General features: G+C 40.1%; 1 protein-coding gene across 2 annotated transcripts in view; it reads left to right on the top strand.

The window, feature by feature from the left end:
- The window catches only part of NHLRC2 (NHL repeat containing 2), a 50,059-nt gene that overhangs the window by 14,325 nt on the left and 22,465 nt on the right, over positions 1–13,269 (top strand). For both annotated transcript variants that reach the window (XM_090057956.1, XM_090057955.1), the window contains exons 3-5: positions 4,884–5,339; positions 6,424–6,545; positions 8,483–8,612. In XM_090057956.1, the coding sequence (XP_089914082.1) occupies positions 4,884–5,339; positions 6,424–6,545; positions 8,483–8,612 (708 nt within the window). The remainder of the gene's footprint in view (positions 1–4,883; positions 5,340–6,423; positions 6,546–8,482; positions 8,613–13,269) is intronic.

Raw genomic sequence — 13,269 nt, 5'->3', positions numbered from 1 at the left:
AAAGATTTTCTAGGCTTAGTACTGAGAACATTTAACACTGCACTGAAAAGTTTAACGTGAAATATAGTAGTCTGTGAATACTTGAAGAGTATGTGCAGTTGACGGGGAAGTAAGTACAGCAGAGTAATGAGTTGATAAAACAAAAGAAAACTATGCTGAAAGAATTCTTAAGTTCTTCGTTTTTCTTAAATTCTTCATTTTTAGTACAGAAAAGCCTTATGGAAAATGAAGGGAATCTTATTGTTCAAGACATTATGTAAGACTGGACAAATACTAGAAAATTGGAAAGAAATAGCTTCAGTGGCAAGTCGGATGACCGAGGCTCTGAGTCCATAATTTGATCCCTAGCCAAATGGACTAACACTGACTTCAACACAGCTATATACAGCTGAAGAGGTCTGCTTGTGTAGATCCAGTTGCAGGAAAAGGACTTGGGGACCAACTGAGATACTTAGTTGGAAACTGAAATTTGAAAGCAACTCGGTAAAATTCAGCAAACTTTCTCTTCCCACTCACCATTAAGAAGTCACTTAGTGAGAAAAAAACCTAAACTTAAGTGTAAAAAGGAATATGTAAATGCTATTCCCCCACCTTAATATGTTGTTTTATTACTTAATATGTTGTTCTATTACGCCACCTGATTTAACACCACTGCATTATTTGCAGCATAAGAAGCAACATACTATTTGTTTTCAATTTGCATAAACATTCCTATTCAAAGAGATTATGTTCACTTGTTTATAACACTTTCTGTCTTGCCAAATTTGAACAGGTTTTCCTTTAATATGAACCAAAATGTTTCAGCCATTTTCAGGAATGAAAAATACTTTTCCCCATTACTCAAAGAAGATGAGTGTGCAAGCTAATAACTCAATTGTTTGGCCTGGAGTTGCTCCATTAGTTGCTAGTGTGCCTTTGGGTGGTCTGGTGATTTGTCAGCTGTATAGAGGTTTAAAAAAATGTACTGTGACTTTATGCTGGATTGCTATGCAGTCTGCAATGAGGACAGAATGGATGCGGGTGGCCCCAGCTTGTTTCCACTCTGGTACCAAAGGAGGCCTGCACACTTTCCCTTCCTCATGTCCTTCAAATTGGCACTTTTTATTTTGGTGAATCACAGGGAATTCACCAGAGAGACTGGATTCGTCAGGACAAAAGCTACTAATTGTGTTCCAAAGAGCGGTGTCCCTTGCCAGTGCCCTGTTTTCCTGTGCTTATTTATAGTGGGTAGAGGAAGGCTTAAACCTGAAAGATCAGCATAGAGATATTGAACTTCTTAAGAACTGTTGGTTTTTTTTGTTTTTTTTTAAAAGAAACAAGGATCAAGTCCAAGAGAGCCCTAAGAACACCTACTGACTGTGCTCCCTATGCAGTATCTGGAGGCATGAGAAAGCAGTGTTTTATGATGGGATATACAGTGAGAAATGGGTCTTGAACTGGAAAGTATCCTGGCATGCCAGAACCAAGTTCAGTTATGAGTCTTCTCTCTACTGAAACATAATGCACACTATCTACGTAGCATCAAACTCACCTTTCTGCCCTTTAGCTTTTTTAAGGGGAACCTAGTAACATCACAGATTGTACCCAAAGCCATGTCCTTCAGCTTGACTCCTTGCCCATGATCTCCCTGAGGACATTCCCATCTGAAGATTTTTTTTTTACTCCATGAGTCAGTTGCACCTTTCTTAACAAACCCTGCCTACTGTAAGGAAAGGTTCTTTGACCTCACCCTGTTCTGAACATAGATGGAGATATGGCATCATTTTGGTTTGCATTCTTGTAAGTGCTGAAGCTTCTAATATTTAATAAACAAGTTTGCTGTCCGGAAGCATCTGATAATGCATACTGAAATTAGTATGCTTTCTCCACTTTGGAGCCTATTGCAGTTCAAGATTTTGAATGCTTTTGTGTGTGCACCCAATGAATGAAATGCACAAAGGAAAGGTATCTTATCTTGAAAAGATGCAAACTTCACATTTCTTGCCAATTCCCTCTCAAGGAATTCAACTTGAAATGCTAGAATGGCAATAAACAAATAAAAGAGAGATGGATGAAATTCTCAGATGTGAAAAATACAGCAAAATGCTATCTGCTGAAAAACGTTCTTGAGGGACTTATTTCAAAAGGATCCCTAGAAGCAGCACAGTAGCTTCAAGGAAGAGGAGGGAAAAATAAAGTGAAAAAATTCCTTAAAGTACTGCTAGTTGGAAGTCGGGGCAGGAAATAGAGAGTTCTTGACTTCATCTTCTGCTTTCAAAATTAATTGGGGAGAGAGAGTTGTGCTTTGTTCTGATTAGATTTGCTGCAATCTGGTGGAGTTGGTCTGCTGCAACAAAAGGCTACTTTGAATAAGAATATCCATTAGCCTTTTACTGTGTCTGTTACCAAAATAATTAAATGTAACTTATTCCCTGCCAAAGCCTTGTTACATTGAGGTGTTAATGTGGTAGGGTTTCTGTAGTACTTACTGCCTGACAGACATCCCAGTTTCCTATCAGCAAAGCTGGTCCCACTTGGATTTATTCAGGATGGAAGTTCATAAACCATACCTGTCCAGGTGAGTCAGCACAAATGTATAGACCCTAATTGCTTTGTGCCAGAGATTCACATTGCAAATGTGCATGTCAGATTAACAAACTGTGACTTTCAATTCTGTGACTTACACTTATATTTAAACTTGCACTTTAGTTCTATGGTACGGCACTGCCTATTGTTGTAAGTATGTAATTATTTTTAAAGTGACATTTGAACAAATTTAAAATGGCAAGTACATTTTTGTAAGTTAAGACCTACATTCTGCAACCCCATTCTGCAAAGAGTAGTTCTTTTGAAACTTTTGATAGTACTAGTCCAAGAAATAAGGATTTGAGGATTGGATACTAATATCTTTTCCATTTGTTTCCTGTATTAACTTCTTGGCTCCCTTTTGTTGCTGAAGTAATTGCAACTTGTGTTACTGAAATAATAAGGCACTGCAAAGAATCCACCTATAGACCACAGTAGTGGAAAACAGAATAAGAGATGTTTTTATTAGGTTTTCATCGCACAAAAGCCAATATAAATGCCAGGCAATTTTATTGGTGTGATGGAAAAACAAATACCATAATGTACATTAGCAATCCTGCAAGTGTCAAAAGTTCTTAACTAGTAAAGAAGGTTAACATGGAAATGCATGAATTGTAAGGATGTTTCTTTTTTCCTTTCTTGCCTCTCCCATCTTATCCCTGAAGGATACACAAGATCAGTTGAGAATTTAAAACTTAGATGGTTATGTTGAAAGACTCCAGGTGATTTTTTGGGGGGATTCCAGAGCAGAAAAGTGAGGGAAATTGGACAACTGCTGTTCATATTATGTTAAACTAAGACTTTCCATTATAATAAAAGTTTGGGGTTTTTAATCAATGTGTTGTTTTGTACAACTATGTAGGTGTGAGTGAAGCTGGAATCAGGGGGATGCATCTGCACTACTGCACCCCCCCACCCCTGACTCTGCCCTGGCATCTTTCATGCCTGCACTGAACTCGGTCCCTCAAGTTTTAAGATGGTGGCAAGACTTTTATTAAAAGTGATCACAGGAGTAGCTGGAGCAGGGACAGGGTGCCAGAGAGGGGAGGGGGAGCATTTACCTACTCACATAGATCTTGTGGCACACTTCCAGCATACTAGTATGCACTCCCTTAGAGACCTCTAACCTCACTTTTGTTAAGGGGATAGAGTTAGTTAGCCAGGCTAGTCTGAACACAGGCAGAAGTTGGGGAAAGATGGCCCTTTTGAAGACCTGATTGTTTCAGAGAGGCGTGAACTTTCATAGGCTACAACTTACTTCATTAGATACTGGCAGTGGACTGTAAGTTGTCCATGGTAGCTCGTGCCTTTGTCAACAAGTTACTTTCTAAGGCTGCATCCAGATGTACACAGCCATGCGCTACGTCTGTAGCGTCACATACAGTAGTCAAGTGTTCCCTGAACTCCAAGGCCATGCTTCCCATGCATGCGCTGCTCTGGGTTTTTTTCCCCGCAAGGGTCCAGGAAATCCAGGGGTCAGAAAACCTGTTGGGGGGGGTGGGGGGTGGAAACTGGAGCAGTGTGTGCGCAGGCAGCACGAGCTGCTGAGAAGGAGAGCCGGGCTGCTACGACCTGTCCCTGGGGAACCAAACATCCGCATTCATCTGAACGTGGCCTAAGGTGCCAAATTGCCCTACTTTCTGGCTTTCTTTAGGGGGAAACGGGCTTTTTTAAACCTGTTTTCTATACTTGATTGATTGAGTTGAAGAGGGCAAGAGTTAAAGGGCATCACTCCCTGATGGCTAAGTATTAATCCTTGCTAATTGTATCTAGCTTATCATATCCACAGTTTTTCATAATACTGCTAGTATTGGTTGCACGTGAAATGCAGTATGATCTTAGTAGTCCATATATTTTTAGTTATTTCTGTGGTAGTATTGAAAGGATTATTTAAATTATACTTACTAGTAGCAGGTCTTAATGAATACCAGGTTTACAGAAGAAGATCCTGTTTTCTAAAACAAGACACTGCAGCATGGTCATAATTACTATCTCCAAAATGTGACTTCTGTCTATGCAGAGGTCCCAGCAATCAAGAACATTTTATGATGTATTATTTTGTAACTAACGTGGAAGGTAAACAATATCTTAATACTACTGAAATCTTCTGAACTGTAGTATTTGGTATTAATAGATGGTTTATGCATCTTGCCATAGTGAATTACAGTCCTTCCTTTTAATTTAACTTACTCGAACCCTCTTTTAGTTTGTAATGCTATTAGTCACGTTCTGAGAGAGAGCAGTGTTTTTTGTTTTTTAACTTTTAGTTGAGTGCAAATATATTTTCATGCGAGACTTTCTTTTATTTTTACTTTCAGATGGTCTTCTTATTGTTGGTGTCCATTCAGCAAAGTTCCCAAATGAAAAGGTTCTGGATAACATTAAAAGTGCTGTTCTTCGATATAATATTACTCACCCCATAGTAAATGATTCAGATGGAAAACTTTGGCATGAGCTGGAAGTGTCCTGCTGGCCAACTCTGGTTATACTTGGGCCTCGTGGAAATATGCTGTTTTCTCTTGTTGGAGAGGGACACACAGAAAAATTATTTTTATTTGCATCTATAGCTCTGAGATTCTACAAAGAAAAAGGACAAATCAAAGATAATAAAATTGCAATAAAGTTGTACAAAGACTCTGTCCCCCCTTCTCCATTGCTGTTTCCTGGAAAAGTGACAGTAGATAGTTCAGGCGACAGAGTGGTCATAGCAGATACTGGACATAACAGGATTTTGGTTGTCCAGAAAAATGGGCAAATAATGCACACCATTGGAGGTAAGGTTTATGTAAGTTTTTCAAAGCCCTGTGATTTTAGAGAATTTAAGTATTTGGAGTATTTTGCCTTCAAACCCTGTTTCAAACAGTTTTAATAACAAACTTTTAAAATAAACCCATGAGAGAGACGAATATGCTTATTTGAAATAACTTGAGTTTCTGCTTGTGTAATATTGAGGAAACCTTGGCTTTTTTAAGCCCACTGCATAACACAGATGTCAAAATACAAGGCATGAAAAGTAAATTACTCATTACATTGACATAGCATGTATTTTATCCTGCTTTCCAGACAACACAAAGATGGGATGCATAGGAAAGGAGAAGCTGGGTCAGGAAAGTGAAGGGAGACCCTAACACTTGAGAAGCCAGTACTGAGGAAATCTTTTTTTATTAGCTGGATCTCAGGGCCAATTACTAACTAAAGATCTGTCAGCATTCTTAAATGACAGTAGATTTTAAATGGGTTCCTGTTGTATCAGTAATGAAAATACCATGCTTATAAACTGGAACCTGACATTATATAGACCGACTACATTACCTACTGTTTTGATTCTTCCTTGTCAAAACCTAGGAAATTTAAAGCATTAAAGTCCTATAGAAATCTAGACTGCTTATCTAGATAGTATTGCTAAGGCTTGTCAGTGTGTAGCCAACAGCCCATGAGTGAGGAATTTGACTAGCCAAGTGTCTGGTCACCCTTGGTACCTAAGCTGGTGAGCCATTTGCTGCTCAGACTGGGGAGAAGCTATCAGTGCAAGTCCAATGAGGCTAAAACTTGTGTTTCTAGACCAGAACACCTTCCTGGTGTGACACTACAGCTACCCAAGCCTAAAATACAGACAGTAAACAAATTGCATCAGTAGTGAAGAGAAAAGTGGATGTTTTAAATATTCGTACTAAAATAGTGTGCAGCAAAGGTAGCAACTTTGTTTTTAAAATTAATGCCTCTTCAAAAGTGCTGTTTAACTTTCTCTTTTTGTACAATACTGTACCTTCTTTACCACACAGTAATTGTTTTCACTGTCTTCGTTGATTCTTGTGTGAAACATTATTTCCCTGATTGTCTGTTTCTTTGTGTGTTTAGGTCCAAACAGGGGAAGGAGAGATGGAAGATTTTCAGAAGCAGCATTCAGTTCACCACAGGGAGTGGCTATAAAGAACAATAGTATTTATGTAGCTGATACAGAAAATCATCTGATTAGAAAGGTACACTTTTTTAAAAAAAACCAACTAATAAAGGATAACTACCCAACATTTCTTTCTAATCAGTACACATACGTATCTGTCTGTCCCATGAGACCGCAGATTTTTGTTGAGTGAGGCATCAGCTTGTTGAACATCTGCGAGTATGGCTGTAGAGCCAAATTGTTAAATGGCGCAGCCCCTTTTGCATTTATCACACCTGAAGTTCATACCTGACGGTCCTGAATGCAGGATTTTCCTGAGGTTTCTTCTTTTCTCTACATGTTGGGTTCTTCTTTGCTCAATTACACCATGAAAATTGACAGAAAAAATTATTCTGTCATGCTGTCTCATGGAAAGTGGAATTTGGTCCAGTATTTAAAAATAACTGCACAGAAAAATGTTGTTCAATTTGTCCTTAAAGGAATTATGTCCACTTTTTTGCTGCATTTATGTTTTTAAACTCCTAATGACCATTATTTAATATTCTTCTAATGGAAACCAATTGTATTATTAATGAAAATTTTCTATGCTGTGGCCTTGCTAAGCTAAAATAATAGTACAGGCAACCCTCGCCCATTTGCAGGGAATACATTCTCATATCCCCCGCAATCTGCAAAATCCGCAAATAAGGCACTACGTTCATGAACACAGCGCGCTGGTGGCTGGGGGCAGGGCAGGGCAGGGCAGAGCATGGTGACGGCAGGAATGCAGAGGGAGCAAGCACAGCTCTTGAGCTCCTGTAAGCGTATAAAGTGTATTTAAAATGCGGGTTCAGCATTCACGAATATTTGAAACCGTGAATGCGGAACCTGTGGTTAGCAAGGCTTTCCTGTATGCATTATTAATCTTTACACGTCCAGTGACTTCTCTCGTATTTTTGCCATGAGCATGGAAATGAGTTTGTAACTTGAAGAAAAAGTATATCAGACTTTTGTAAGAAAGTGTGATCCCCTCATTTTGTAACTTGCAGCCAGTTAAAGTGACAATAATCATCTTTTTTTGAGGATTTTTGATATGTGAATGTTTTGGATTCAGTTCTCCCCAAGATTGTAATATGAAGGGCTGTTTCATTATAAATAGAGTCTTCCTTTAGTGACTGAGCTGCAAAAGTAAAGAGATTCTGTTCATGGAAGCATTAAATATAAAATGTTAAAATCCCTACAACCCCCAAAGGTATGTAGGTGTGCCTAACTTTCATTGAAATCCGTGGAAATTAGGTGTCCACCTAAACACCTTCAGAGGATCTGAAGCTCTTGCTAAGTCATTAACTGTTTTCCTTGATCTAAAGGGACACCGCAGTAGCAATTATTAAAGGTTTGAAGTAATCCAACAGCTGTTTTTGTCTGCTTCCAGTTTGCTTATGGTTTCCTGTGAGGAAACAAGTCTAAAAGAAAAGGGGAATTATTGGTACAGAAATAATGCGGTATTGCATATAAAAGTTTTTTCTTTTCTTTTTCCTTTTCTTTTCTTTTAACACAATCAAGACTTAATTAATTAGAGGAAGACATTTCCTGATTAAATCAGCAGGGCAGAAATGAAATGGTATACTATGACATGAATTAGTTGCAAATCTTATTAAATAAATTGCATAAAATGATTTGCTGTGTACAGATTACAATACATGGTATTATTGGGAAATGTTTGTGTAGTATATCATTTGTATAGCACACACTGTTAGAAGTGTGTTTTTAAAATTTCCCCATTAGTCATCTGTAAAGTTTGTCATTTCTCCAGAAGATTTGTCCTAACCATGACGGAAAGCTCAGTTTTTTGTTTTTGTTTAGATTCCATTCAAGCCATTCAAGGTTTTTCAACAAGTTTAGTAGTTATCTGATTGTGATTTTTAGTTCCTCTGTATGTATAGACGTACGCCTGTATCTAAACATCTGACCTGGCTGAATTAAAAACCAAAATCACCACCTGCAAGATCATTGCATATGCTATTATATTTCTCATAGATTGACCTAGAATTAAAGGTAGTGACCACTGTAGCAGGTATTGGAATACAAGGCATGGACAAGGAGGGTGGAACAAAAGGAGAAGAGCAGCCTATAAGTTCACCATGGGATGTGGTCTTTGGAAATTCAGGTATGTATCAAATGAGCTTAAACTTTACATGTTTAAATGTGCATGACCTAATTTATAACCAATCCAAATAATTTATGGTTTCAAAACTGACTGACACTATGGGCGTGTCCACGTGAATGCATGCATGAAGGGGCGTATGTTTGCTACGCCAAAAATAGCAGTGGCACACATTTGTGCCACTGTGCATGCCCCTGCATATGGAGTTTGGTGCAGGGCAAAATGCCCCGCTTCAGGGGAATGGCCATTTCCATGCTCCTCCCAGCTCCTGACATGATGGAGGAGCTGACAGATAGCTAGAGATTGGGAGATGCTTTAGACCCAGTGTCTGTTTCTGCCAGTTCATGCTTCTGGAGTATATGCTGCAACACTTTTTTGCGGCAATTTTTTAAACACTAGAACCTCCAAATTGTGCAGCATTGTTGCATGTGTACCGCATGTGGTTTGTGGCACCTCGGACCACATGTGTTCATCTGGGCATGCCCCTTGGTTTTCAATTGGGATCAAATCCAGGATTTTCAGCAACCAAGGCACAAACCTCTGAGCTAAAGGATTTTTTTTTTTTTTTTTTTTTGCAGACTAGGAGCCTGATATTTTATGAATCATCTGGGCTAAATATTAAATCTGTATATAACTGTGAAGTCATAAATGTTAGTTTTCTAAGGATATAAACCTTTTATTTCTTTTTATGCACCTCTGAACCTGACATCACATAACTGTGATTTAGTATTTTGTGCTGTCTCATAAGTTTTCTTCCAACATGATTCACACATTGTGATTTCAAGGTCTATAACAACTAGAAACCAAGCCTTATACTACCTTATTGGTATAAATAATAGGCATCCAGCTCTAGCATTTTTTAAGCCTCTGAAATGTTGGAATTTGAAGATGTATGGCAACAATAGCACTATGTGATTCTCATGATTTAAGTCTGATTCATCTAAATTACAAGTACTTTGGCAGTATCAATATAAATATCTTTGGTATAGAAAAGTTTTCTACAACCACTAATCTTGGTTCAGCTATCAGAGAAACCATCTTGAATGATCAATTTAAAAATAAAGATTTTGGGGGGGGTGATACTTTATTGAACCAGTTGCATTGTTGGGTATATTACAAAACAGCTGCTGTTTTGTAATGTGGTTATCTTTATATTTTGCTGCCAAAAATGCTTGCACAGATCTAAGAGGTACAGTGGACTTCGAGGAATGAAAAAATAGTTTTACCCATATATATGCCAGTACATAGTATATATATTGTACGTGTAACAGCATTTTCTGCAGTTCTTTTCCTACCTGGTCTGAGAGCTGTCACTATACTCAAACATTGCTTGCAGATGCAGAGCAGGGGGCGGAAGTGGCATTTTAAACTTGGTGCAAGCCCAGCAAAGCCCAGAAGAGGCATCCTGTTAATTGGACTTGGATTTCCCAACATCTCTATGTACTGAGCACTTTAGTGGAACTTTCTTGGCACTTTTATGTAAAAGCTGATTGAATCAGCTGTAGCTAAAAGATGCTGCGGAGCCAGGTCAAAGTAACGCATGTTTATAGAAAAAGAATACTTAAAAATAGCTTTACGTGATGCAGGATAGAGTAGAGAGAGGCATGGATCTCTGAGCATTGCCGTGAATTGTCCGGACTGGCTTATGCCATTTTAGTCTAATTCTAGAAGGTTATATAGACGTTAGCTGACTGCTGTAATCAGAGTTCTGGACCTCGGTAGAATCCTTGGGATTCGGGGGGGGGGGGGGGGGGGGGGTACAAAAAGATGTCTCCTTTAACCTGCAGTTAATTGCTTGTCCTGCACATCAAAACAGGAGGAGCACAGTCACTTATACACACCACCCTTCCAAGCTGTGTTGCTGCTGCTTTGCCAGTGGGTGTCGAGCAAGAGCAAACAGCCTGACCAGCTTGTGTCTGGAATGAACCACAGTGACAGTAGAAACATACAACAGGATGTCCTGGGGAAAAAGCGGTAGTCCTGTTGATCCAGCTTATTTCAGATCACCTTGATTCAAGACAGTAGACGTGTACCTCTGTACAGTCCAGGAACAAAAGGCTTTCTATTATGATAAATGCAACTTTTTTTTAAGCCTTGGACTTCTTGAACTAGAGCCTGCAGAGATAGGGCCCGTGTGCAACGTTATGCCCTTTTTGAGACTCTGAACAGCAGATTATTAAATAAACCTTGTTTTCCTTAGGTTAGCAGAGGTACTGCCTTGATGTTCTGTGGACTTAAGCTGCTTAGCAGAGTTGTGCAAAGTATCCAGCTCTGCAAGTATGTATTTTGATTAGCACTTCTTTTATAATGCTTCCCTTAGTTTCTGTCAGTCGCCAAAAAAATCTGTTTCTATTTTGTTTTTAAAAGGTAGACATTCTTGTTATGTGAGGCATTAACTGTGGGAACCTAGGTGTCTCTGCCACACATTGAAAATATAATACTTTTTTCTCTGTACCCTTCCACCTTCTGATTTAGTACTATTTTAGTCTACCTCTGCACAAGTATAACAGGCTGCACAACACGCAAGGCAAAGGGAGAATCGGAGTCCACACAGTATTTACCTTGCTCTTGTCTGTTTAACAACCAGTAAGCTCATGCATAGGACACTGTCCTTAAGGCAGAAGCATGGGCTCGTATCCTAGCTCTTATCCAAGCAGAAATCAGTCTCGAACTTGGGTTTCACTTGTTTCAGTCTTTCTAAGGTAGGCCCATTAAGCTCTCTAACTCTTTTCACTTTGTATAAAATACTTATGCAGTCAAAGAGGCAGAGCAAGAATGAGAAACTGATTCCCTTGCCATCTCTGTAATGGGAGACTGACTAGGGACTTGGCACACTTGGGTTCTGTTCCCTGCTGCTGTGAAATTTAGTTATTATGAAAAATGAAATGGCATCAGCAGGAAGGTTTGAGAGTGTCATTGTCTCAGAATGTATCCTGTAACCTTGTAGGCTATGGATTCCCCCTGGTAAATAGGACATGAGGGGAAAGGGGGTTCAAAACCCCCAGTCAGAAAAGGCAGCTGAGCCTAGCTGTCTCATGCTTCATGAATATTCTAACTAGGGGTGCACCAATAGAGATTTTGGGAGCTGATACCGATACCTGATATTTAAGGAGGCACATTGGCCAATACTGATCTGATTTTTCAATACAGCTGTCTCCAGTTGGTAAGTCCACGTGTTGGAAGAGGCATGGTGGGGCGGCACAGATCAATGCCTCCCGCAGTGAGGGAGGGGGCAGGCGCTTCCTGGGTGAGGCAGGCATGGGACAGAGCTGCAGCTCATGGCTCATCGCCCTGCCAGGAGCACAAGCCCGCCCGCCCTCCCAGGCTGCAAGCAGGAACAGGAGCCACCCCATCTCCACCCCCACAAGCCACGGCTTCGTCTCTCCCCTTCCCTTCTACCACACCAGACTTATCAGCTGGAGGCAGCTCTCCACGCTGCTGGCTCTGCTTCTCGCTGCCTGAGTGCTGCGCTACGACTGCGTACAGCATGGGCATTTATCAGCCCCATTAGACCAATTTCCAATACAGCCAATTTGCTTTATATCTGTACCAATCCGATATCGGGCCAATGTATTGGTGTACCTCTAATTTTAACCACTGAACTACTGGATGAGAATAGGGACATCATCTACCACTTTAGCTAAAAATATTTGACAGCTTTGGGTCTAATTTGGATAGAGTTTGAGGATGACTGAAACTGGGTTGACAATTTTAGCTGTTTTGATGAAACAGTTGTAGCCTGGGTCAATATCTGTTTGTTAGAGATTGGTTCAGTCTTTAAGCCTGTCTAATCCTTTGCTGTTTCTGAATTTAATGGTGCCAGTTGTAATGGTGATTTTTCAGAACTGGCCCAGGTGCTGCAAAGACCCAAAGAAGAGCTGTCTGTGTTCTGAGTCTAGCACCCCTCACCCTTCTTAATTGGTGTTGAATTGGACGAGTCAAATTCAACCTTCAGAGCAGCAGTCTGAATACTTGCACCCTCCAATACAGGAGGAGGGCAGGGAGAAAGAAAGAAGGAAGTCTGCCAGTGTCAAAGGAGGGGAGGGAGAAGGAAGTAGCTCCTGCCTATGGAAAGGGAAGGGAAAAGTAAGAAGTGTTTGCTGTAGGGGAGGGGAGGAGAGAGAGCAGAGATAGCTGCAGAGGGGAACAGTGTATGGTGCAAGGCAGGGAAAAGGATGCATAGGGCTGAGCTGCTTACCACTGATCCCTTGGGCCATGTGCTCAGTTCAGCCATTTCAGGGCCAGATCCAGCCTCCGAGGCCAGAGGCTTACTAATTACACCACTTGTTTACTGTTGTGCGTATGACTTCAGTTCTTATTGACTGACCTCCTGTAATTTGGGATTACCAGGAAGTTCTAATAATCTTGAATATGTTTACAAATTTAGATGCCAGTCTACATTATAATCTTGTCACAAATTAATGTTGCTTTTATCATTTGCAGGACATAGAGAAATATCTAGAGTATTCTAGAATAATTCTAGAGTGTTACAACAGTGAGACAGTGGAATAGTCTGCCTAGGGAAACTGAGGACTCTGAGTCACTGGAGATCTTCAAGAAGAGGTAGGACAGGCATTGGTCAAGGCTGGTCTGGGTGTAGCTATGCCAGTGTTCTGTATGGGTATTTCCCATGCTTCTGGGCTTTGCTGGTTGCCACATG

The sequence above is a fragment of the Crocodylus siamensis genome, chromosome 7 (genome assembly GCF_052110815.1).
Source record: "Crocodylus siamensis isolate JL-2025a chromosome 7, ASM5211081v1, whole genome shotgun sequence".
Lineage (NCBI taxonomy): Eukaryota > Metazoa > Chordata > Crocodylia > Crocodylidae > Crocodylus > Crocodylus siamensis.
This window is presented reverse-complemented; position numbering and strand designations above follow the sequence as displayed.